The following is a 27,757-nucleotide window of genomic DNA, read 5'->3' on the forward strand; positions in this document are numbered from 1 at the left end:
TTGCTTTTCATGATGTAATTTTTATTTGAGATGCACATTGTAAAAAAAATTCACATGAAATAATAAAACTATTGGACTATGAAGGTTTTCTTAGGAGCTGGGTTTGGTTTTTGGTCTATATACATCAATACACATTTAATGATTAGGTTTATGAGTTAACCACATGACAAGTCCACTTTTATCTGCAGGAGCTTTTCACATTACACCTTTATATCAGAGGTAAAATGTGCTTAAACACACACAGCAGAACACTTCTATTTCAAAATTAGGCATTTTCTCAAGGACTATATTTTTTATTCTGAATTTAGTAGCTATATAGCATTAAAATAATGGTAATTGAAGTTTTATTTGCAAAAATGTTCGTAAGGCCATAGGAATGCACTGAAATAGTTAAATTCACCAGAAACAAGAAAAATCAATGTAAATTCTGCTTTTTTTGGAAGAAAGAAATACAAGTTTTATTTATAAGAGTGAAAATGATATAAGCAGTTCAATGAACAGAGGAGAAAAAAGACCCATACCTACATCTCACCTACAGACCAATCCTAAGCAAGTTTTTGACATTGCAAAAATTCCATTACATTAACAGGTAACCAAACAACAGATGCATCTTCACAAATAATGCATTTATGCATTTTACATATTATTGATGGATTCCAAATCATTAGGCTTTCACAATATTTTAATGCGATATGTACATTCAAGACTTTTTTATTCACTTGTGAAAATGATCTACATAATTCACTTAACTTCAGCACACTAGTATGAGAAAGTCATAATGGGAAATATTTTCTGTAAAAAGAACTACAGGTCTCTACAGGTCTGAAAAGTCAATCAGCATTTTTGAGAGTGTCCCCCAAAGAGAAAAGTGAGCTGCAATAGGTTTCATGAGTGGTTTAAACTTTAGCAATATTAGAACTCCCAGATAAGTCAATAACATATTCTATATACACTCAACAAAAAGTTCTTGTGCATGTTTTGCTGAGCACAGACTGAAAGCTAAAATCACAAAGCACTGAGACAGTTTGTTTTTCGTTTGGCTTTTTTTAAAAAAATCATTTAGAAAAGTATCGGTCAAGATATAGTGCACAGGCATGGGGCTGAGGGAAAGTTCTAAAACTCCAAAGCAAAAGCAGCATTTTTGTTTTATTGAAATCCACCAAAAATGTCTGCTTTCCTGAAAGGTTAATGGCAACTTCTGGAAGAAAACAGAAATACATTTGCTGCTAAATCAATAATAAGTAATGGGCATTAGAGTACTAACTAGTTGACTGAGGTATAGTTAAGAGTCCTTCAAAACTTAAGATTATCCAGCCTTGAGCAAAGTAACAACAAAGACTGCATAAAACAATCATAGTGATATTAGAAAAGCCTGTAATACCCAGCATCTGATGTGTAGGCAGAACACACCATTCTCATCACCCACTTGTCTAGAGGAAACCATAGCTAAAATATCCCAGTAAAACATACAGCTGATTTGCATGCTAAGGTACAGCACAGTTTTCCACGTCTGACAGGGCAGACCGTACACAGAAAGGTCTCTACTGACCAAAAGTTAGCACACTGATGAAGTGCAGCCACTCAGCCATTTAATACTGCTGGAGAAGTGGGGTGGGGGCAAAGACATAAAGAAAGAAATCTGCATTTTACCTTATTCATAAGATCACATGAAATTAGAATTCTTCAGTTTCAGCAGATGACAACAAAATTGCATTAAATTCTTCTACAAATAGAAAAAGAGGAACTGTACATGAATAATCAGCAAAGTGAAATATTTACTGCAGTACTTTCTCATGCATAAAGTGGATTTCCTATGGTCTTACCTCACATTTATGTACAGTTTAGCACAGCTAAATGTAAGAAAATAGCAAGTTCTTTTCTCCCTCCCACCCTCCCCCATACAGAGCAGATACCCCAATTCGCTGCTGCTTCAAGAAGCATAGACTCTACTACTTACAGGCTCTTTCAAAGGGAAGTTCATGGAGACTAATATTGAATGAACATTTAACCACACAGTGAAGACAGGAAAAACAATACAAAGCATTTTGTAAACAGTGCCAAACGCAGAACATGTCAGTTTTGGTTTGCAGACAACCCCTGAGATAAAAATCAAAGTATTATGACACCAAGTAAGTCAGAGGTAAATTACTGAAAATAAACAACATTCATAATTGGTGTCATAACACTTTCTGTATAGAAACTTTTTTTAACCATACAGAAAATATAACTGCTTTAGCCTGTCCAAGAAGACTATCAAGGGTAGACAACAGAGCAGTTAGGGTTGCTTTGTTTCTTCACTAAATCTTGTTGCCATTAATGTTTCTCTGTTCTAGTGCAGCAACAGCAGTTTATGAGATCCACTATCTAGTACTACTTCTGTTAAGCTACATGTGGGAACAGGCTGATAACCACCTAAAACTTTATGGAACCAGCCACTAAGGTTAAACCTTTTAAAATCAAAAGCTTTACATCTACACTATTGGCCCTGTTCGTTTTCAAACTATTCCAAACAGACCCAGAGATGACAAATTCAGTACCTAATGCAACAAAATGGTTATCTGTGGGAACAACTAACTCACTGTTTAGAACTCCAGACAACGAAGTGAAGCAAAAGCAAGCAAGCACTCAGACCTTTTCTTTGACAATGACAGAACACACCCATCCCCTAACAGCAAACATGCTGGCCACAATCTTGTAGTTAAAGCTTACAATGGTCCATGTTTGGCACACCAACAGAACTAAAGCACCTGTTTTAATTGCTCATTTAGGAAATTTTCCAGAAGACAATAAAATAGTAGAACAAAGACTAGGTTATACAATGCTCAGTTGAGTAAAAAAGGCAACTATGTTTCAGCTCTGCTTCTAACAGTTCAGGTCACTGTACCAGTTTTTGATGAAAAAACAACTGCTTGAGCAGACCAAAGACACACATTCAGCATTAACTGCATAACCAGGAGTACATTATAGCCCTAGTGCCAGGCTTCCTTAGTGCCAATGCTGAACAAACTATCCTTAGAATTAAGAGTAGAAATGGAAGTCACCTTTAGAAACAGTCATTTCTGAACAAGTGAATCCACAAAGAGGTTATGCAAAACTCATGCATTCAGCTTCCACAAGCCACTTAAATGTTAGTGACAAGGCCAATTTGTGGTGATGATTTCAAATCCAGAATGTACTTCCTCATCAGGAACAAACAAAGGAGCAGACAGTCTGAGCTAACAAAGGGAAGAGAAGTGAGGAAAGACACTGTGTTTATTCAAATAACTGAAAGGTGCATCTGTGAATCAGAGAGTGACTGGCAATTCAGAACACAACTTTTCTAAGTCTGGTAAAAAAGCAACATAACTACATTCCAAATAGAAGCCATAGCTTCTGCATAAACAGATTATGCATAACAGATTTATGCATCTAAGAGACAAAATCTGTACAAATTGTTAAATGCCAATTGTTACAGTAGTTCTCATCACTAGAGCAACAACATCATCCATGCTGCATGACCACAGGTATACAGCATAGAAAATAGGAAATGAGACAATTTTTTCCCTGGCTCTTCTGCTTGAAAATAAATTTGTTTAAAAAGAGAAAGAAAAGTGTGCACAAATCTGTTAAGAATCTTACAAGTCAAACTGAGCAAATACAAATGTAAGATTGTGCTGTAACAGGCAGTAAGAGGCCAATATGGATGTGCAAAGTTAAAAGAAACATAGCAGCTTTTGCAACAGGCAATAAAATAGAAAGTAAAAAAGGAAAACAAGTTAAATCTTGCATTTGTGTCTCCACTTCATAGCTTCCATATTTGAGAAAGAAGAGCCTGACAGGTCAATAGGCTTAGTGAGCAAAATCCACTTGGTATTTGTGTATCGCAGTCTACGTTCAATGGAGCTCTCAGCAGCAGCTTAGTGGTATTATTTCTGAGGCTTTGTGTCCCTGTGCTTTCAAAGAAGCAGAAAAGGTTCTAAGTGTGCTGCAGTCTTATCATTAGAAGTTCATCAAAGTAGCGTGCATCGAAAGAAGCTGCTCTTCTTAGATCGATTTTCTGTTATTTTTACTGGCCCACCTGCCCCCGATGAACTGCTGTCATTCTGAAAGAGAAGAGTATCAACATCATAAAATGCAGAAAACAGTATCTCTAGCTTCCCTAGTCTCCCTCCCCACTTCCTCCACTTGCAAGGCAAACCAGAGCAAAGATCTGATGCAACTTGAACTCCTCAGTTATTCAGATTTTTTTAATCACTTGGTAAAAATACCAAAAAACATTTACCCAACAGTTCAGATTTAAAGAATTAGCTGGAGAAGAGACCACATAATAAAACACTGATCACACTGTCGCATTTAGAAACAACACATCAGTTTCAGGTTGCCCAACATAAATGTTCATGCAAAATAATGAACAGTTATGCACTGATGTGTAATAAAGCGTGATAAATCACTGTTTGCTCAAATTTGATATAGTAACTAATGTGTTCTCCAGGAGTTTTTTGGCAGGGCTACTACTCAGCATTATGATAATTGTCCTCTCACTTTATCTAGTTTGTATGCTAATTGGAAATACAAACCATTTTTCTGTTGAGCTTTGTCATAATGTCTCGTGCAAGTGTGAAAAACGCCTGGTGAGGAGTGGAAATAAAGAAAAAACAAACAAGAGTTAGTCACAGGACACATTAAGGACATGATAAACCTGGAGTGGCCAGATACATTAACATTACACTGTTCTGTAGGCTACTAGAAGCACTTTGAGTTGCAAGACACTCTACATACAATATCTGTATATTTAGAACTTTAGTAAAATGCTTTAGAAGAAAAAACTATTTATTTTTAGTCTCCATCTTGCCAATCTTTGAAGCAAGTGAACAGACCTTCCCATTGCATACCTCTGGGGAGAGAAAGAAAATTCAGCTGAAGACAAGGCTGCCTATACTAATCCTGTTTTTATTTCCCCCTCTAAATGAACTGCATCACAATTAGGAACCCAGAGAGCTTTGAGAAAGACAAGCCTGCAAATTCACATTAAGGTTAGCTTGCTTTCTGTCCTCCAAAAGCTTTACTCCTGGACTATCTATAAGGTTATTCTATAAGGATCTCAAACCCTATTAAAAACAAAAACCCATGAATAATTACTCTGGCAAATCTCAGCATCCCAGATTTCAATGTATGAAGGAGCAAAGAAACTTCTGTAGCAGGAAAATACTGCAATTCTGCAGGAGCAGGAAAAAGCAAGACTTGAGGCTATCTGGAGACCCTAATAATCAAAGGACAGCTCCAGAATGTAGGAAGTATCAACACTTTCCCTCTCATTGTGTTTGGAATATAGCCAAAGACAGATACTCATTTAATGTAAAAAAATTGCAACAAACAAATTAATTAACTTCTGATTCCAAGAATATCACAATTGTAATCTAAATCATCAGTGATTGCCAAATGCCTACACCAGCTGCATTTTTTAGTGCTTTCTTCACTATTCATGTGACAATTAAAAGAAATATTCAGAGAGCCAAACATTTTGGAGTAAGCACAAACTACTGTTGTGCATTTCATGACATGCAGGGGTTAAATGAAACTGCCAAATCATGACAGAGGAACTCAGGTATCCACTCTGGTATTGACTCCTCATGGTCCCACTTCCAGTGTCTGCTCTGAGAATCACAAGAACACTGTGAAAATCGGGTCAAACTAGTTCAGGGGCAGCATGATGCAGATTATTCCACTCTAACTTTATCCTGTGTAACAATCACCCTGCAATCAGAAAAAAACCACACCTGGCTAGCACTACATCCCTCTTGTTATTTTAAAGTAACAATGTCCTCAGTTTCTAGTTGATTTGTTAGGTACATGAGTGAATTAAGTAGGTATTTGCAGAACTTTTAAAGGGTATCCCATAGAAAGACTTCTAAATTATTACTTACAAGGACAACACAAGTCCACATTATTGGATGAATAAATCTTAATTTAACTGGCTTTTGATACAGTTTATTTTCCCCCCACACTTCTCATACAACTCAGATCCTCCCCCCTCCACACATGATTTATAGTAAGATAGGCTGGACTTGGGCCACTCTTCCTTCTGACTCTATTTCCTTAAGCCCTCATAGAGATCTTGTGGGTTTAGCACAAAATTTATTTGCAGGAAAACAGATTACAAATCTATAAATAGTATTGTGAGTCTTCTTCCTCCTCTAACATGAGCTTATGACCTGGTGTTCCAGGCTAATACACAAATTGTCAGCCTCATCCTCACAGCATGTATTTAGTAGTAACCTGAAGGTTCTATGTCACAGTAGAATGTTGTCCTCAAAGTAAAGAATCCCATTTCCTGCACAAGGCACTGTTCTAAAATTAAACCTATGTGTTATCCAAAAGGACTTGAAATTTAAGTGGCAAGGCCCAGACATTTAAAACAAATATTTGCCACAGTAATAGTAAAGCACTCTGTTAACACCCATTTTTAAAACAATTCCAGACACTACCAGAAAACCAGAAACAGTTGGATTGTAGCAATAGACTCAGGAGCACATTTGGGACTTCAGGTCCCAGGTCAGGTGAGAAAGCCCAACAGATCATGGAACAAACCTCCACAGATGTAATTCAAGAAACACCTAAGTGTAGCACCCATCTCTTACCTCTTCCACATTTATGCTGGATTTTGCACTTGTCTCCAAAAATTTGATTCCATAATCTATTGCTAACTGGAAGAGAGGTTAAAGTTTTTCAGTGGTTTTGTAGTTCCTTAGTAAAAGTAATGTTTCATACATAGGTACACAATAGGTACCTAAACATCATAAAACAATAGATGCTGTATGCTGCAACAAGCTTTAAAAACCAAAATAAGCAAGCTTCACTTCTATTTTCTCTTATAAGAACATTAAAGACAATTAGACAAAGTATTAGAACTCATCATACCCTCATATAAAGTCATAACAAAACAGCAAAAACCCCATTAATTTCTCACCAAAATACTTATTTAGGCTCTAAAAGAACATTAATGTATCAATCTTTATTGACCAGATAACTACAATACAGTCATCCCATAAACTGTTACCAACAGCTAGATTACTTCAGCTGTACAAGATAGATTTTGTAGTGTTCTTCCTCACTTGTTTGTTCTGTAGAACAATTAATTAATTATTACTTAAGCTTTATGAAACAAGAATAAGTAACCACCATGGTGAATTGAGTACAACGTGGTCAAACTCTACAGAAAACTTTATATTGAGATCTAGAATACTTCATGCTCTAGCAAAGGTCAACATTCTTCACAGGATGTTGCCCTCAAGACAACAGTACCATTAAGTTCATTCAAACCTGAGCACAGTTAAGTGCTGTTTAAAAACTAAAAACCCCAAACCTGGTATCCTATACATATAAAAGTTTCTGAAACAAGAGATATGAGATCCATTCTCTCTCACATGCCTAAAACATATGAAGCTAGAATCCTAGAAGTAGGCTTCTAAACAGGATGAGTTTCCAAATTTTACCTTCTCTCCTTTTTCTTTTGAGACTTGTCTTTTTTCATTCATATCACACTTGTTACCCAAGATCATTCTTTCTACATCTGAAGAGGCATGCTGGAAGAAGAAAAAGTAATTTCTCAGGAACAAAGTGCATCATTGTTGAATAGAAACTTGTGTGTCAAACTCCTCCACAAAGGACTATTTTATTTTAGAGAAATTATCTAATGTGAAGGCATTACTGTGAGAAGCTGACTCTTGAAATAAGCAATTAAAATATTAAAATAGGCTGGAATAATTACTCCTAGATTACATTTGCCCATGTACTGTAATAGATTAATTGTGTGCCATGAGCTCTGTAGCAGGTTGCACACATGCACAGGCATTTGGCTATTCTGGAAATGTAACAGTACACACTTGTAAGTGATGCATGGCCATATATGTTGGCTGCTGCAATGGAAGTGAGTAATTACTTGATTTCTATTTGTCTCAGGGAAATCATAAAATGGAACAAAGCACTTACCTCCTCTATGTTTCTTATCCAATTTTTTATGTTGTCAAAAGACTTCTCATTTGTGATGTCATACACCAGCATAATTCCCTAAATAAAGTCAGGAAAATCTAGTTAGATGAGCCAGTACTATTGGCTGACTTTTGATGTATGCTGTAGTTTTAATTATAGTTCCAAAAAAATTCAACATAGGATTATAGGTGAATAAATTTTTTCTCAAGGCATTATGCCATGGCTTGGAACTTACCCAAAATATTACTATTTAACATTGTTACAATCCACACACCACCTACACAAACTTTTAATTATTAGCCTATAGTCAGGGCAAGTTTAGAAATTCTACCACAGCAGCAACCAGGACTCTATGGTTAAAGTCACATTCAGATGCAGCAGCTTTAAGCAGTCACATTTAGAACCAGCAGTAAGATATCAAATCTGTCAGCCCCAGTCTGCTGGGTGGGCAGACACTCTCACCCCTGTGGCTCTCCCAGAAGCTTTAGCTCTTTCCAGCAGTTCTGTACATACACTGGCATGGGATCTCAACAGTTAGCAAAGCATGGGAAACCACAGAGCCACTGCATTAAGGACAGATTGCAAAGTTCACCTCCATTTCCTAAGGCCTTTCCAATCATTCCTCATAGGACAAATAGAAGTCCTTGGCTGTGGACTGGGGAGCTGGCCAGGTCACTGCCAAAGCCTTTTTAAGCACTGGAGAGCTCTAATACAGAGCCACAACCATTATTATTTCTCCCTGTGTTCTTTAACAGTGGTTATTTGGACCCACAGCCTATGAATGTCACAGATCTGTTCATACAAAGTAGCAAGAACCTAAAACAGCAGCACAGGGAGTAACCAGCAAGTCAAAATTAAGTGTCCCAACAGAATTATCTCAAATCATAGCACTAAGAACTATTACAAGTGTTGCACCAAAAGGGTGCAGGTTCTAAGTCTATTATTTGACTTCAAGTCACTCTCAATGGAGGAAAACCTAACAGTAGGTGTTGCAGGTGATTGTATTTCAGATAGCATTCTCCATTGGCTGAAGGAAAAGCAATTCAGTGAAACACACTTTTAATATTAAAATTATTCATTATCCATTTTTGAAACACTTCAAGTGTTTAAAGGGGTTAACTGCATTTAAAAAAAACCCAAATCTATCTCATTAAAGCTTGGTAACTTATTTTATTGAAATCTGCAAAAATTTTAATTGTGTTAAAAAAGACAATAGAGCTGGAAGTTTCATTGCAAAAAGGCAAGCCTAGGCCAAGTACCAGCACATTTAAAAAGGGAAAAGCAAACAAACAGTAAACCCCCAACCAAACCACAAACTTAATTCCCCACATCTGAAGCCACAATTATCCAGTCCTTCAGTGGAAGACTTACATGACACAAACTTAGGAACAGCAAACTAGTTCCACTAGTTGTGTTTAGGCTTTTTGAAGTGTGAGCACTCACCATGGCTCCTCTGTAGTACGCTGTCGTGATTGTGCGGAATCTCTCCTGGCCTGCTGTATCCCTACAATGGAGTGGAAAAAAGGGATTTGTTTTACACTCATCTGTACTTAGAGATGTCTTATTAAAGAAAGTAACAATGCACTGATACTTGTTCATTAGGAAAAACACACCTTTGGCTGTTTGCACAAATTTCTCCAGCCCTCAGCAGTTTCCACATCCCAAGCCACTCTCCTTTTATCGGCAGTTAGAGCAGTGCCAGAAACGTGGCACAAAAACTACTCCAGTTTTCATGCAAGCAATAAAACTCAGCACTACACAGCCTGCCCTCCAGTAATTAAATAAAAAAGCTCTGATGCATCCAAGTCCTGTCTTAAACAGAAGTTAAAACATACAGCAATAAAACATTTCAGGATAGTGCACTGTCATACACAGTTTGCTGCTAAGGTAAGCCACTACACCTCAGTGTGCTGGTGTTTTGTCTGTCCTGGGTGACTTGAAAGCACTACCTGTCTGTGAGTGAACCAGCAGACCCAAATCTTTAGATACCACTCACACCTTGGGAAATCTGAATCCCAAAGGCCTGACAAAAAGCAGCCTTTTTAACATATATTACAGACAGAAAATTTTTATCAGCCACTTCTGGCACTGCACCTCCTTAGTCACAAGGATTCTGGCTCAGGAGACTCAGTTTCTACTAAGCCACCAGCCAAGGAATGGGAGCATTATCTCTCACCTGTGCCTTGGTGAGTACAACCAGGTATCAAAGTACCAGAGATTACATTTTATTGGCTTGCGTCTTTTAACTTACAGCTATTGAGTTAATATTTCTCCTCCACACAGGAAAACTAAAAGCACATTTAAGAGGACAGCTTTTGATAAAATAGGAAATTGTTGTAATGCTTGCATGTGAGTAGGCTATTTTCAGTGCTACTGAAGCAGAACCACTCCAAGGGCAAGCCAGAAAAAAGCAGAAACCTTATGAACAGTTAATGAATAAAAGGTATGAAACTTCTCGTTCACTGAAGCTCAAAAGCTATGCAGTATGCTTTTTCAAAGTGAATTCAAGTCACTGAAAACCTGAATTACTTTGGAATACTTACCATATTTGTAGCTTGATTTTCTTTCCATCTAATTCTATTGTTCTGATTTTAAAGTCGATTCCTGCCAGAGAAAGAAATACTCCTAAGTTTTGCAGTTCATGAAAAGGAAGTGTTCAGTTTCCTTCTGGCAATTTAGTAAGAGCAAACTTAGTCAAAAGAGCTATTCTGAGCTGCTATTTCTTCCACATACTTGGAAATGCTGAGAATACACAAAGGTTTTCAGCTAAATCCACCATGGCAAGGATAAACTATTCTGCACAATGAAACCAGGCCAAACTCACACTCACTACTAGTTAGCCAAGATCATTAGAGGAAAACCTGATCTCCAAATCCTTCCATTCTACACCAATAAGGTCACTAGTGTGAATGTGTATTTCCCCTGAACATTCCCTGCTACCTCTGGCTCAGAGTTAAAAATACATCCTGTGACCCCTTAGTTCCTTTTCAAAGCCAGCATCTGCTTTTGAAAACTGATTTTTGATGCAATCTAATCAGACATCACAGTAAATGGTAACACAATACAGAAGATATGAGACTCATTTTTCAAGAATACTCATTTAGAAACAATTTATATTTTCTAGGAAGCTCCAAAAAGTATCAAGAAAACACTTGTCTCCTTTTCCCCTTTATACTTCCACATGGTACCCATCAGTCCTCAGACTGATTTTGAAAACAAATTTCAGATTTTAAGCCATAGGTTTTTAAAAAAAGATTGAAAAAATTAATTCAGAAGAGCTTAATAATGTCTTTTTAAGTTTTAGAAGAGTGAAATGGATTTCCAAACAGACTAGCCTTAATCCTAGCTACTTTAACTTTTGAATCTCTAAATCTGTATTACTGCAGAAGTCAAATTGAGACTGCTCAAGCCTCACTACTACATGACTGCCAGATTTTTCAATCCTGTGACAGCACCTCCCACATTAATTGGTTTGGAAACAAATGGCTCACTTCTTCTTTATCTTAAATAGTTACTTGATACTTAGACGTAGTTTTTAAAACATGAGGTTAAGTTAGAAGAAATTTTAAAAACTTTCTTAAAATGTAATTTAATTGACAATTATCAAGGGTGTCTTAACTGAGAAAATGCTGTTTCTAGCTTTAAGAATTCATCCATCCATTAAACAGAAAGCTATGCGAGTTTTTGCTATACCACAGCAGAAACTGAATATGAAATATCAATGTTCGTTAGTTATTTGAATTTCATTCTTCTCACATGCACTATCACTATTTTAATATACTAAAAATAACAAGTTTTGGCCACTTAATGTGCCATGGATACACAGTTCAGCTCATTAGTTAGACTAAAAATTATGAGGAAAAATATCACATCAGCACTTAAATAGCATATTAAATTAATTGCATCAAATAAAAAAAGCTATGATTACCAGTACAATTACAATTTCAGAAGATTCACTGGTAGATTTGCAGGAAAAAAGATACTTTCATTAATTCACACTTATAAAAATTACATGAGAATTATATGCACTTTCAAAAAATCTTTATTCTATGTAATCTAAGTTTGGCAAGTGTTTCCATTTTACACTGGAGAGGATATAGCCGCCCTTGTAAAGATTTTTCTCCTAACTAGGTGCAATCACAGCTGCTGAAATCACAGATAATTATATTCAGGTCTGAAAACAAATAACCTTTGCTCTGAATAGATTTTGTTTTGGCCTCAAAGGTTATAAAGCACAAATATGGGTTTCTCTGGAAAGAGCATTTTATCATGGCAACAGCAAATTAAATCAGTTTTAAAAGTTCAGTTGTGTCTTGGCCAGAAGCTTTATGAAACAACTATCAGGAAAACTAGATTCAGAGACTGCTGTGGCTTAAAGAGAATTCTGCCTGTCCTGTGAGCTGCTGAAGCTAAGGCACAGCAGTGACAGACTCCTGCAGGGGTGGCTTTCTGAGAAGGACTCCTGACTGCAGTGCAAGCTTCCCCTGTGCACCAATCCAGGTCTTGCACAGACTGGTTTCTTCTGGTTACTCATTTCCCTTGTAGCTCTGAAATTATTTCCACAACCACTCCTTTGATGACTTCTAAAAGTCAGGACCCTGCACAAAAAACATCTTCTCAGAACTTAGGATTTCTAGTATGAACTTCAATAAAATTCTCAAAGATTAATTTCAAAGCTAAAAGAAGAATATAAAAGGAACGGCTGTAAGTACCTCTGCAACTATAACTTTTGGGAGGTTAAAATGAGCTAGAAACTGATGTTCCTTTTGTTCTTTCATTTCAGTATGAGGAAGTGGTGAGCTACACACATTTAGAGCAAGCCTGGTAACGTGTGCTACCACTTCCGTTCGAGTGCTGCTGCATGGCCAAGCACAAACCATGATCTGGTTACAGCTACATCGAAATTACACCATGGAAAACACTCCAACAGCTACAGCATTTCATTCTTGACAGAAGACTTCTGTTGTTAATCTACTCTTCTTTTGCACAGTCATGCACTGGGATACAAAAGTTTGAAAAGTTACTCAGGCCAAACAAAGAGGAGTCATTTGTGAATTAAAGTTTGCTTGCAAAGGATCACAAAGTTTGCAGTTTTAAAATGCAACATGAAATGCTGTTCTTCCAGTAGGGAGAAAAAGCCCAGAAACATTTGGATGTCCATCTGAAGTTATGTTTTAGAAGCTTTTAGAAAACACAGACTCAGATTAATTCTTAAGAGTGTAAATGCTAACAGGATAATTATTTGTTGCCAAGTGAAAGTCTGACACACAGGTGCCCACCTAGCATGTCACTAGATCAGAGCTGTACAGAAGCATTTGTTGCAGGAATCAAAATCTGCATTCCACAAGGATAAAACCCAGAATGTGCAGTCTGAACTGCACATTAGTTAGGGCTGGAATTGCTTGCATTTCCCTTGCAGCATTGGGCAAAAGTAGCTGAGGGCTTATTGTTCTTCAAAATCCTTTCCAGATCCTTGCTAACTAAAGGCCACAGACCCATCCTCTCTCCTCACTTCACTGAGGGTATTTGCTTCCACAGCTTCCAACAGAACTCTTAGAACACACGGGGCAGCATCATTAGTGCCACACAAAGGCTCTCACAGAACACTGTGGGAGCTGTATGTTGCTGTGCAAAGCTGATAAAATTCAGGGCATGCCTGGTCAGTGACACACAGCCAAATGTCACAAGCCAGGGGCACTGGCCTCTTTTGGTTTAAGCCAAGGAGCCATGTCCATCTCATATCCCAGATCTCTTCTGCCTATTCCACTTCCCAGCTACATTTCTTCTAATTCCAACCTACCTGGGCAGATTTTACCCATAATTAAGCTGCAATGCAATAATTTTAAAGACACTGTGAAATATTAGAAAGAGCTCACAACACTACATAGCAAACATCCAGGACTGCCCAGCAGCACACATGGAGCAGTTCCTTTTCCAGCCCTAGCACCAATGGTTTTCTACCACGAACCTTAATAAACCAGCCTGACGCAATTCTTACAGGAATGGAAGGACAAACGGAGCAGGGAGGCTGAAAACATTCATTTTGATACTTTGCTTTTTAGAACAGTAGCTTACGCTCAGGGCATCACTGTTACTCTTTTGTTCTCCCCTCACCCTGATTTTAACCCTGTAGCTATCAGAGCCAACACCTCAGGTTTTTCATGCTACAGTATCTGTTCCAGCTAGGATTCCACTACAACGTTTCCCTACACAGTACCACGCCTGGACAGATTGTCTTGTTTCTTCTTTTCAACAAAATTGCTGTCGCAGAAAATGCTACAGCACAAAGAAACCAAACAGAAGTATTCTGGTTGGAGCGGGTAAACTGTTCCAACTACCAGAAAATATTTCTTGAAGGTAAAGGTTTCTTGGGACTTCAGGCTGCTCAGCAAAATGCTTCTGGGAAGGGTCATGTTCTTGAATGTTTGCTACAAGTGGTAAAAGGCAGACAGAAAAGAAACTTGTATAAACTAGTGTAAATAAACAAACTGAAACAAAAAATCCTGCCACTGATGGGCAAATATTAGAACTCCTAATCTTTGTCTTTATTACCCAATTCATCAGTATTTTGGGGTAATTTTTCACGTGGCTCAACACCAGTTTGCAGCAGCAGGACCTTATGTGTGCAGCCGTAGCAAGAAATCAGACAGGAAATCAGCACCATTCAGGACATAAATAATCAATCTCTGATAGCATCACTAGCCTGTATACCTACCCCAGCAGAGTATTGCTGCATCTCTAACAAATAAATACTTTAGGGTTTTTTTAAGTAGTCAATGTACTAGCATTTTAATTTGTTTAAATTTTGATTTTATTTACTATATAAGCCAAAGTAATTTCGAGAAGTCAGTGAACACAAAAATTGGCAAAGAAGCTGGGGAAAAATTAACACCAGATTAGCTTGTTAGAAAAACCTTATTTTAGTCCCACCTATCAAAGAACATAAAAGATGCACCACAGCTCATTAAAACGAAAAGGGAACTGTTTTGCATGACCTGCATATAATAAAAGCTTCACCCTCTTAAAGAAGTTGTCTTCCTATTTGTCTAAATCTTTCCTTACTCCTTTGAAGTAAGAATGGAAGAATGAAATGGAAATAAAACTTTTTTTTAAATGGAATTCCATGATAAACAGAACTTTGTGACACTCACTGGACATAGACCCACTAAAGAGGATGGGGGAAGGAGTCAAGGTACAAAGTCTTGTTACCCTTCTGAGCAAATCAGCATGGGAAAAATTGGAATTTATGCATCAAATTCCAAGCTAGGCTTGATCCAGCTTTACAGCACTGGTCCTTCCTAGCCAGCTTGATTTATATGTGAGGTTGTGGGGTTTTGATTTTTTTCAATGGGCTGAGCTGGAAAAAGAGAACATCTTAAAAACTTTTTACTACAAGACATGTAAGAGTCTTGAGATACACAAAAAGAAAGGAAAACGTTTTCTGCAGTCACTTGGGTGAAGTGAATTAAATGCAACTTTGAACCAAGCAAGTAGATTTTTAACTTAGCGTCAAAAAGAAGTGAGAAGAGGCACATAACTGAAAATCAAAATGTTTCACCTTCAGTTTGCTGAATCCTGGGACAGAATTACTCAGAAAATACTTCTCCCCACAGGCTGTGCATCTTGTGAACTGCAAGTGGCTGAAGCAAGAGCAGGGAAACAGCAATGTTCCTAGAGCACAGCTGCCACAGCTGCTGCTGTCCTGCTCATCCTTCCAAGGGTGCCCTGGAGCCTGAGAGCACCAGCACAAGCCTGTCAGCCTGGAGACACAGCAGCTGTTTCAGCATCATCTGCTGCCAGTGCATTTATATCACACTCTGAGGGGCTGTGAGCACTGAGGGCCCTGTCACACACCTCTGCCACCACCAGGTGACACACACCAGATACCAGCGCCGATCAGACACAGTCGAGCGAGGACACACAGGAACAGAGCTCAGGAGTTTCATCATCTTCCATGGACAGACCTACAGACCCGTACTGCACAAACTTTTTCTTTCCATATATATCCAACAGCTGAGGGATATCAACTTGTTGCCACAGATTTTTCCCACAAGCTTACCAAGAGATTACTCCTTTTTTTGTTGTACTCAGCAGGAGGTATTGCAGGGTTTGGATTAAATACACAATTTTTTTTTATGTGGTTTTCAAGAGAAGATTTTCTTGTGCTACATCAGTATACTGTCTCAATCTACAAACACAGATAAATGAAACTTCCGGAATCTGCTTTTAAATTAATCCTCCTGGAATAATTATAGTAAAAATATAAAAGGACAAAGTAGGAGTCAAGATCACGGTAAAAGGTGGGGTAAAGAACCCTTGCAACATACCAGTGTGTCATACAGCCTCATACAAAAGAACAAAGTCTAATCATTTTGAACTTGAACATTCAGCTTTAGTGCCTAGTAACATCTGCAAAGAGTCTTCAGATGATCTCAGCAATGTCTTGTATCAGCAGGTAAATTAAGGAGGCAGTAGTCTTTTATTGCACCCATTCAAAAATACAGCAGACTAACATGAAACACCACATCAGGATAAAGGTCAACAGTTTTTCAAAAGTTGTAAAATTAATTATTTTAGAATTAAATACAAGCGCAACCACTTCTAGTCATTCTTTCACAACTTAAAGGGACAAACTATATTCTATTATTTCTGGGCAGCTCACAAGAATCCACAACACACTAGAACCTTGAGTGGGCTGAATAAGCTCCTTCAGGTTAACTGGCCATTCTTCATCTAACTCCTCACCCACACAGAGAACCCCATAGCAGTGTTGCACAGAGCACATACACAATGAGGTACAGAGCAATGTCTTGCACCTTAGAACTTATTAATACAGAAAGGCTCTGAAAGTTTAGACAAAACAAATACATATATGTTTATATATGTTTATATGTGTTTATATATGTTTAGCAAAACAAACACATACAAATGGCTAAAGTAGGTAAAGCAATAAAGAATGAGGGTGCCATGTGCAAGTGTAACATAAGGCAGCTTCCTGCTCCTAAGGCCTTGAGACTTATGATCAAGATCAGCTCAGTGCTCAGGGTTCCAAGTAAACTGCCACTTCCTCCAGCACGTGTCCCCTCAGCTACAGCAGAACTGCCACCCTAAGCTTCCTTTCTTAAGATAAGCTACTTTTTACTTAAAAGAGAACAAGGCATTCAGAATACAATTTCTAATCAACAGAATTAGACCAACCTTTGAAACATCCACTTTTTTTACAGCTCAACAGCCTACTGTGTGATCTGATTACCACACTAAGAGCTGAATCCAGTGCTCTTCAGCCACTTATTCACACCAGTGCTCCCGACAGTTCTGCCACCACAACTCTGCCCTGCAGTGCTTCAGTGTGGACACTGCAACATCCTGAACACTGAAACTCTCTTTTCAGTGTTCTGAATCCAACTTACAGATCGCTTTGAGCAACCTTTGAAATGCATGATTTTAAACACCAAAAATACTCAATATAAAATTCAAGATTACAAAACAACATAACACTAGAAACAATATTACGTGACACGAGTGAAATTATCATGTGTCACAAGAGCCCAACTTTAAAAGGGCTGAGTCCTTGCAGAATTTATTTTAGAGCTTACAATCTAGATACTATGAAAGTGCACAGAAATTAACTTATGGTCTACCTCTCAATCTGTTTTGAATCTAAGATGAGCTACACTTGATGGTAACTCAACTTCATCTAAAATAATTTTTAAATAGATTAAAATTGTACTATTGATACAGACAGCAAAGTTTGTTTATTTTAAGGATTATTTACAGACTGACTGTCTCTAAGAGGAATGCATTAGTTGCTCAGAGAACATATTCCTTTCAATCCAACATGCAACTGGAAAGCAGCAAACATTAAAAAATGGCAACATTGAGGCTGTAGTTTCACAGCCAAAACCGGGGGAGGCACTGCCAGGATCAGGTGTCACAACCAAATCCTTTTCTCCTTTAACTCACTCATCTGTGTGAGCACCATAATTCAGCTTCCCACCATCTGTAACAACAACTGAAGGCATAACCTGAGAGCACAGGTACTCCCAGCCAGCTCCCTCCTCCTGTGAGTAGCAGAGATCTCTCTGTTGAACCAGGTATTAAACTGAAGCCCTGTTTAACAGAGGTTGCCCACAAGCAGCTTGCCCAGGCTCCAGTGTGGATTCTAGAGCAGGCTATCACAGCTGGCTCCATGGCAGTGCAGGAATTGTGTCCCACTCCAGCTAGGGCTAGGTGTGGAAGAGAAATAGCAGCAGTGACCTCCCAGGGACCCAGTCCCACACTCACTCAACTTGTAATGCAGCTGTGGGAGACTTGTGCATCTCTCATCCACTCTGAAGCTCTCCTTTCCCTCAGGTCTCCAGAACATACAGTGTACAGCTGTCTGCAACATGAAAAAAACCTCTGCCACGTGCTTTAACGGGAAAGAACAGCAGATTTCCCCATCTAGAAGGTGGTTTATGAACACAAAAATTTGATTCTTCTTTCAGAAGTCCAGTGCTTCATACAAAATGACATGTGATTGGTCCTTATCAAAAGCATACATTAATAGTTAAGACAAAAACAAAACACCACAAACCACAAACCACAAAAAACCCTGATCCCAAAATGGAATACTCAAGAACAGCAAAAAATTAGCCTGAATCTCTTGCCTGTAAATGATCTATGTTTGTAGAAGTAGAAAACATAGAAAATTATTTCTTTAACCAAAATAACTAACTGAATATTGCTGTCAGGAAAAAGACAAAAAGAAAAACTTTGTCCAAAGTTAGCATCTTAAGAATCCAAAAGGTTGAAAAAAAGTCCCATGCAATCAATACTGCCTTGTCATCATGACTTAAATTTCATTTTTTATTATTCATATACCAAGCTTCAGGTGTGATAATAAGAACAGGCCAAAAAGATTAGGATTGGTTTTGCTCTGTAATTTTTGGTCCTGGTAAATCTACACATGTGGCCAGTGAAAGATGGAGATGCCACTTGTTTTTTAAAAAGTCTCTTAAAAGTTTCTGGGCCCTACATAAACTGGTTATTTAGAGTGAGGAAATAAAGATTTTGGGGGGCCAGCACATAGTTTGTTTAAAACAGAAGAGGTGCTACATGAAAAGTGAGCACACTGCATGTCCCAGGATCCACAAAGCAAAGCAAGAACTGGCAAGTCCATGACTGCTTACAGATAACATGCCCTCTGTACGTTCACAGCTCAAACAATGCACTTTTCATCTTCTATTTCAGCTGTGCCTGGGACTGGCACCACCTAAAAACCCCATCTGCAGATTTAACATAGGTATGGAAAACAGCAAGGGAACAGTTGGTATGGACAGGTGATCTCTGCTACAGCCCAGCAACTCAGACTGGCAAACACTTCCTTGATAGATTCAGGGATGCTACAAAAGCATCAGAGATAAAAGTTGTTAAATTGGTTAATGTTAGAGCAGGTATAAATTGCATATGACCACTGTAAAGACAGAAGTGATGAAATGTTTGGAAGTTTTATAGGAATGCACAAATACCCCACTCACTTTACAGGGCAGAGACCTGCTTACACTGGAAGAAAAACTAGAGAACATGTGGGTATTACCAGGAACATAAAAATGCAACCAAAAAAAAAGCACATATCAACAATATCAGTAAGACAGCTTTTGCTTTAACTGAAACTCTGTCTGAAAGGATCCAAGAAGAGCAAAATGCCTCATCCAGCAAGAATCATCTTTGTTAAAATAAATAATCTAATCTAGAAATTTCAGTTAGAGTCTGAAATACAGTTGTTAGAAGAAAGTGTAAAAAGTACCTAGTGAAGTAACAAAATCAGGCCAAAAAGTCAAAGCAGAAGAGGTTTAAAGTTACAAAAGTTAGTTTGATAGACAGCACTCTCAGCAGCCCCAAAACATCATCAAAAACTTTTTTCTACTCATGTTTTAACACGGGGATAAGTATGGGGAGTGGGGAGATTGGTTTGTCATTTACTTGTTTGTTTGGGAAGTTGAGGACATGAGAGAAGAAGGGCTGCTTTAACTTCTCACATGAGTAACCAAATAGGCCTTTTTTGGAAAGGTTTTTAGTACTTATACTAACAGACACAGCTGCCGAACTTATTAAGAAAGGCCACACTTCTCTTTCTGGTAGCTGGTTCTGATAGCTATTTTCTTCTATATCATGCAAGGTTCTTTTAATGAATTAATTTTAATTCATTCTTTAATTTCTTCATCTGCTTTTCCTGCTTTGCATGTTTTAAGTACTCCTCTCTACATCACTTCTGCTGAGCCAGAAAAGTGCTCGCAAGCAGTTACCCTGACTGTATCTTCCTCCTTTCCATGCTTGGATTGACACAGATACTCTTTCTTTAATCCCAGCAGAAGTCATACCACACAGACAAGATATTTTGATACAGTAAAGGAAAGCTATTGCTCTCTAGCAGGTGGAAGAAAGGAGGATTTTGTTGGGAGGTGGGGGGGAGTGTATGTGTTCCCTGGCTGACAGACACTTCAGCTTTGCCCAATTTCTTATACTCAGCCTGTTTTTCCCAATCTCCAGATGTGACCAGCCTGCTTGACATGTTTTTTGATGCTGCCATACATATAAGTGGATGCCACTGACATTTAACATCAGGGTTTTTTTTTAATCTGGTGCCCAAAGCAGAAGAGTGTGCACAATGGCAGCAAAAGAAACACATCTTAAACTTGGTCAAGTGTTTGTTCTCCCTAAAGAGACGCCTTCTGACACATGCAGTACTTTACTTGCCTTTAACTACATACAATCTAATCAAAAGTGTCATAGCTTACATTTAACAGGAAAGTTTACTATAAACCACAAGATTAAACTGATATTAGATGCAATTACTGGTCAAAAACCCTCTAAAAGGCACTAAATTCCAACCCACTGTAACCTCTGTTGAGACAGGAAGTTACTGACCTCAGTTTTGAGTTGCAAGTCTGGTAACTAAAAGCCTCTGGATGAAGTTTTGGGTCCCCCCACAGTAAAAGAAAGACACAAATATTAAGAGAGGGTCCAAGGGAGGGCCATAAGGATGGTGAAGCATCTCGAGGGGAAACCTTATGGGGAACAGCTGAGGGCATTTGGTCTGTTCAGCCTGGAGTTGGACTCAAAGATATTTGTGTGTCTGTTCCAACTCAGGATATCCTGAGTCTATGATTCTAAAGTCTGACACAGTTCAACTTTATTGCTGTTACTATTACTCTTAATTTATCCATGTTAGAAAAGTATCAGAGTTATTTTATGTATCTAGTCAGCCTGATAACTTGACACTTAACCTACCATAACATCCAATTAAAGATAAAAAGCAATATAATATCCTTTGAATTAAAACCACCTAACTTCTACCACAAAACATGAAACAAGGCATCATTATAAACACTGCATGTATTACTCTTATTACTATGAATTTTAGTTAAATTCTGAAGTAAGACAGTCCAAGATGTATTTCTACTAAAAGGATGTCCTACTACAGAAGGACTAGGAAATCCATCCTAAAACGTACATTAAAAACTCCCAAATTAAAGCTGTGTCTTGAATACTTCTCTCAAAGCCTGTATCCATCAACCAAGGCATTTGTTCCTACCCTTATTCAAAGTTTGTCTGTGTTCTTAACTTTGCATTCAAACCAAGTCACAAAAGCAGCTCAAAACTGCCCTCCTGTCACCCACATAATCAGTAAGACATAACCACGACAGACCTCCACCTGCCAATTAGGAACAGGCATCCACACTCAGATATCTGTTGCACTGCTTCAGAGTAAAACACACAACACAAAAGCTGCAGCAGCCTTTTTAATAAAAGCCAAACAATTTCAATTCCATTGTTGCAGAACACAGTAAAGTAATGCAACCTCACCAGCTGAAAATCAAATTTAAATGTCCTTTTCTACCAACTAGGTGTTAGTATCAAATTTGAAGTTACAAGACACAAAACTTTAAAGCTTTTAACCTGCAACACCTTCAGCTACAACTTCCTGTTCAACATCAGGATATCATCTTGCTGACCACCCACCAGTGACTTTGAAAATAGAATCATTCTTCCACTTCCGCATTTCCCTCCACAAAACTGTCTTCTGTAATTCATGTAAGCCCTGTCCAAAAGAGACACTCCAGTCCCAGATCCCACAAGCCTTGAGCAAACACTTCCACTCTGTACATGTGTGTGTATACACACTCTGTAACAGTGCCACCTGAGTGTGAGTGAACCCATCTCAGTCACTTCAAAGCCCAGATGACAATCTGTAGTAATGACCATTAATAAAGTACTCCTGACAATGCTTTCCTGATGCTTCCCTGCCCTACCTTCCCTGCTCATCTATTATTGATGTGTTTTCTTCTACAGCTCCTACCATCTGGAGAAGCCCAAAAGAAATTTATTGAATAAGGATAGGAAATGTTGAAGCTTAATGGGAGTGTGGGTAACAAAAACCCAAACCTCAAGAATGCAGCAAGCAGTTCCTTGTCCATCCTGCAAACAAGTAACCATAAAGAAGAGGACTAGAAATATTCAGTGAGGCACGATTTGACTCGAATACACAAAAACAATTTCCATTACACACTACAGACATGGAAATTTCACTGCAAAAGGGAAGCTGATCATTTTGCTTGACAAAGGATTTTCACTGAAGTGTTCAAAGGTCAGTGCACACGTGCTTGCCTGCCAGAGTAGTGTCCTATTTTGGAAGATGTAGACTAAGGAAAAGTTACTTCTGTAAAATCAACAAATGGTTTCAACTCTCAGATACAGTACTATCTTGTAAGCAACTTCCTGCCAAATGCTGATATCATCCTGGATTAAAAAAATAAATACGACAAATTTTGTTTCTGTCAGCAAGCCTTTGTATTAAATCAGAAATGCTATCAGCTACAAAGATTTGCCTTCACTATCATAGAAACTAGTTGATACAAAAAAGCTGAAAGGAATGCAAAAAAATAAACCTTATTATTTCAAATTATAAACCAAATCCAGTTTTACCAGACAGCACTACTTGAACAGCAAGTTAAGATACTTAGAAACTACTAAATTAATTCTTCTGATTCTCATGTATCGCACTGAAACTACTAGCAAAATGCATGAGATATTCCAAGATAAGTTTTGCTTTAGGAGTTAAGTATGAAAATGAGCTGACTCAACTGCATTTTACTTTCCATGTAGAAGAAGTGCAAAAGAAGAAGTTTCCACTCAGAAAGCAAATTAAACAACACAACCTTACGTAACACACCCCCATTGTAAAAAGGAATTTTATCCCATGGTCACAGTGAAAAGCTGATCCTCACTAAGGACCACAGCAGTATTACGCCTTGCCAGCACTTTCAGAAATTCTAAGAGAGTCCTGTATGAAAAATTAAAAGCTTCTCAAGGGCAAAGACCTGCCGTGTCTCAAGTTGCTTAAGGCCAATCTGTGCTTTTACAGAGTGAAAATATGTCACTTTGAATAACCCAGAGGTCACTGGTTCACTTCTCATCATGGGTAGCAAAGTCTGCTGAAGGTATTAGTTATGCCAGGTAGCAAAGACAAAGATATGAAGGCTCTTGCACCAACACTCATCCAAAAAAATAATAAGTCTGATGAATTATAAATACATATGCATTGCACTTGTATCATACTTCTTTATGCAACTGTTGGCAACAGGACACCAGGCTGGAAGTCCCTGCTGTCTGAACCAGCACAACGTTGATTATGAGCATGACCAAAGTCTCGAGGAGAAAAGTCAAAGGAGCATTTCCTAACTTCTAAGCAATCTACATGGATGTTGTAGCCTTACAGGCATGTTTTACATGACAGCAAAACAGAAGGGAACCTGCACAGTATAACACGAATACACTATGCACAATGACAAAGTAACTACAATTCATTACTGACTTTTTTCTATAATATGTGCTTTGAGCAAAAGTGAAACAGTTATTCTACAATAAAACAGTATTTCCATATCTCCCTCCTATTTAATTTTTTTCCTTTTGGAAAGTGTTTTCATTGCTTTGGTAACTGGAGTGCTGTAGTTTAACCCTGGTTAAACTACTAAAGAACAATAGGTGTGGGAAATTATAAGGAAAGTTATTTGGTAAGGAAGTTATCTGGTACTTGGATATGATGTGGGCCCCTTTCATCATGGCAACAGAGATAATTTTAACTTCTGGACCTAAAAATCTAAGAAAAAAGTTGAAATTGTCAAAAATTTAACCCCACCATAGTTAAAAACTGCCCAACCTCACTCACAAACAGCATGTAAGTACATAGGATAGAACAATAACAGTTGATGCCAACACATCTCCAACATATGCCTTCCTAGACTTGTACAGTAAAACCAAGTCTGATCTTGTTAGCAGAGGCACACCACAGGAAACCTGAGGGCACACAGTATCACAAATCAATACATCATAAGTATCATCCTACTGCAGAATCTTCGTGGAGAACATACAAACCAAACAGCCTGGCAGCTCATACTCCAGGAAAACTCTGTGTACTCAATAAGGAATGCTAATCTGGGGACCTTAAAACTTGAACTGGCAGGGCTGCCTGTTTGGGGAAAGTGCTGCATCCCTGCACCTCCCTCCACACCATGATTAACTATGACTTAATCAGTCACTGGAAAAAAAACCCCCAGAATTGTTAAAAATGGAATTCCCCCAAGCTCAACAGATGGACCAGTTATTACTGTAAAATCAACTAGTATTGAGAAGCCCTTAAAAGACAGAGAGAGAAAAGGCATGCAAGCACATCTTCAAGAACAGATTACAGCCATGTGATAGACCTACAAGTAATACAAGCACTAAGAGAGGAAGACTGAAAAAACTCCAAGTATTTTTATTCAAGCATTGGTCAGCACTTTTATGAAGTTTCACTATTTCCTGCATCGTCAGCTTTCCTGTTTGGAGGTTCTTTGCTAAAAAATAAAAAGGGACTGGAACTATAAGAAGGAATAACTGTGTAACTGTGAAATCACAACTATTACCTATGGAATTAGAAATATGCCTCAGTTATTAATAAGTTTCTTCAAGCTGACTCATTTTGAAAATAAGACGTTTGCACAAGTAAATATAAAGGAAGGAAATTAGAACAAATCCTATATTTACTGGATAAGGTAACAAAAAACAACAGCATATTCACCTCAAGACTTCAAAGTGAATCAGTGAGAAAAAAAAAACTATCAAGGGGCTAAGCTGTTCAAGAAACACCAAGAAAATGGCTGGAAGACAGACACACCCATTTATGTCAGCTATCTCTTTAGAAATACAAAGAAGTAGCACAGTACCAAAGTAGGCTTTTTTTTTTTTTTGATGATACAGCATTTATTAATGTTTATTAAGCCTTTTATTCTACCACAGGTACATAATAATATCTGTTATAGTAAAATGCTACTCAGATCTTAATCAGCTGGTGTTACTGATACAGCATTTTGAAAATGGTTGCAGAGAGAAAAGAAATGTGCCAGAAAAATTAAGAAAAACTGTTCAAAGCATTAGAAATGACACTACATCTAATTCAGTCAATCACACGGGCCTAAAAAAAGATTGTTTCTTCGTTGCGCACCAAGTTCTGCACAATAAAATATCTGAGAAGGACAGGGCGGTAGGGTAACATGAAACAAGTTACACACCATTTCACCTTAGCTTTAAATCACTTTCTTTTCAAGAGAGCCTTAGCGTTATTTTTTAACTCAGCATTAGTTTTGCCCTCCTAAATACCATTAACCTCCACTGCACTTCCCCCTTCATCCCCTAAACCGTGTACTTCACTTTAAAAGTGACCTCAGCTACAAGTAGCCAAACATAAATCTCAAATCCTGCCACACTGTAGTTTCAACTCAACTCTATCTCAGCGAAGGCCTTGAAAATTTTGCTCATGTTTATTTCAGCAGAGTATTTTAAAACTGACAAATCTTACAAAAAATTTAAGTCACAACAACCTGTTTTGATATATCATACCTCACCGTCATTTAAAAAGGTTCGTGACGCTTAGAAACAAACCCCTTTTCACAACCAAATTTTGGACAAAACTCAACTTTTCTCGAGGAGGTTCCTCCACCTAGTCGCTAAGGGGCTTCTATAGTCGACCGAGGAGCTCGTACGAAACTATTTCAGATCTCAAAAACATTAGAAGTGTGGAGGGAAGAACTGAGAGTTGAACCACCTGCCCAGAGCGTTCAGCCACTGTCACAGCTCAGCACGAACCACAGGAAGCTAGAGCAACCCCTGCCCTCCAGCACTTTCTGAAGATTTCCACGCAAACACGAGACACGACGGGAGAGCCCAGGGAGCCGCCGTTCGGCCAGGGCCGCGGGCTCGCCCGGGCTCCGCTGGCTCCGGAGAGCGCTGCGGGCTCCGCGCGCGGCACAACAAGGGCGGCAGCGCGGCGTGACCCGGCCCGGCACAACTGTTGCTGCGGCCGGCCACGGCAGGCTCCGGGGCCCCGCGAGAGCCGCTCGCACCCTGCGGGCCCCGCCAGGCCCGCGGCACCTTCCCCCGCCGGACAATCCCGCTGCCCCGGCCCCCGGTCCCGCATGGGGCCGGGCACGGCCCGACCGCAGCCCCGACCCCGGGCGGCCAGACGGGCGGTGCCCCCCGCCCTTCTCTGCCTGCTCTCCCTCCCTCCCCGCTCGGCCCCGGGCAGGATCCCTCTCCCGCCGGGATGGCGGCGACCGGCCGTGGGCGCGGCCCCTCACCGATGGTGGAGATGAACGTGGTGTTGAAGGCGTCCTCGCTGAAGCGGAAGAGCAGGCAGGTCTTGCCCACGCCCGAATCCCCGATCAGCAGCAGCTTGAACAGATAGTCGTAAGTCTTCGCCATCTTCGCCTGGGCTCGGCTCGCCGCCGCAGCAGGAGGGGGCGAAGGCGGGACGGAAGGAGGGCGGGACTCCGGCGGAGGGCCGGCAGGGAAAGAGGGCGGGCGGAGCGGAGCTGGGGCGCGTCACGGCGCCGGAACCGCCGGGCCCGACGGGGCCGTGCTCTGCGGGCCCGGCACACACTGAGGGACCATGGGGGCCGTGCTCTGCGGGCCCGGCACACACTGAAGGTCCATGGGGGCCGTGCTCTGCGGGCCCGGTCACTCAGGGACCATGGGGGCCGTGCTCTGCGGGCCCGGCACACACTGAAGGTCCATGGGGGCCGTGCTCTGCGGGCCCGGTCACTGAGGGTCCATGGGGGTCGTGCTCTGCGGGCCCGGCACACACTGACGGACCGTGGGGGCCGTGCTCTGCGGGCCCGGCACACACTGAGGGTCCATGGGGGCCGTGCTCTGCGGGCCCGGTCACTGAGGGGCGATCGGGGCCCTGCTGTGGGGTGCAATCGCATGGCCGCGTCCCACGGGTTCAATTATCTCTCGAGCCTAGCAGGAGTTGGAAGGAGAGGCATGTAGTTATGTGCCCGAGTGGCACGTTAAATAATGGCATCATACTCTCACGTCACCAGTAAGTGAGTCCAATGTGTGACGCCAGAAGTTATGTGTTGCCCTGGGCATGTCAACTCAGAAACTTGTGTGCACAATACACAATTTATTTTCACGCTGTCTCACATAACACTGTAAACGGAGCTACTCTACAACAAGATATATACAGTAAATTCACGAATACAAGCCGCACTGAGTATAAGCCGCATCTCTGGGTCTTGGCAAACATTTTGGTTTTTGTCCATAGATAAGCCGCACACGAATATAAGCCGCTCTGTCGTTCGCAGCGAGGACCCGCGTGCAATTATTAACAGAACCGCGGGAGGGCGGGGTTTACTGGCTGAGCTAAGGCTGTGCAGGCTCGGCCCGCTAGGGGCTGCCGACGGGGCCAGGTGGCCCAGCCCGGTGCTGC

At 39.7% G+C, this 27,757-nt stretch overlaps 1 protein-coding gene across 1 annotated transcript; it reads right to left on the minus strand.

The window, feature by feature from the left end:
- On the minus strand, positions 1-26,826 carry RAB8B (RAB8B, member RAS oncogene family). The gene is made up of 8 exons (XM_033070747.2): positions 26,625-26,826; positions 10,512-10,572; positions 9,412-9,472; positions 7,969-8,046; positions 7,473-7,562; positions 6,618-6,683; positions 4,557-4,607; positions 1-4,082 (listed from the first exon to the last, which is right to left on the minus strand). The coding sequence occupies exons 1-8, from the start codon at positions 26,746-26,748 to the stop codon at positions 3,990-3,992; spliced, it is 624 nt and encodes a 207-aa protein (XP_032926638.1). The 5' UTR covers positions 26,749-26,826; the 3' UTR covers positions 1-3,989.
- Positions 26,827-27,757: the final 931 nt, after the last annotated feature.

The sequence above is a fragment of the Catharus ustulatus genome, chromosome 12 (genome assembly GCF_009819885.2).
Source record: "Catharus ustulatus isolate bCatUst1 chromosome 12, bCatUst1.pri.v2, whole genome shotgun sequence".
Lineage (NCBI taxonomy): Eukaryota > Metazoa > Chordata > Aves > Passeriformes > Turdidae > Catharus > Catharus ustulatus.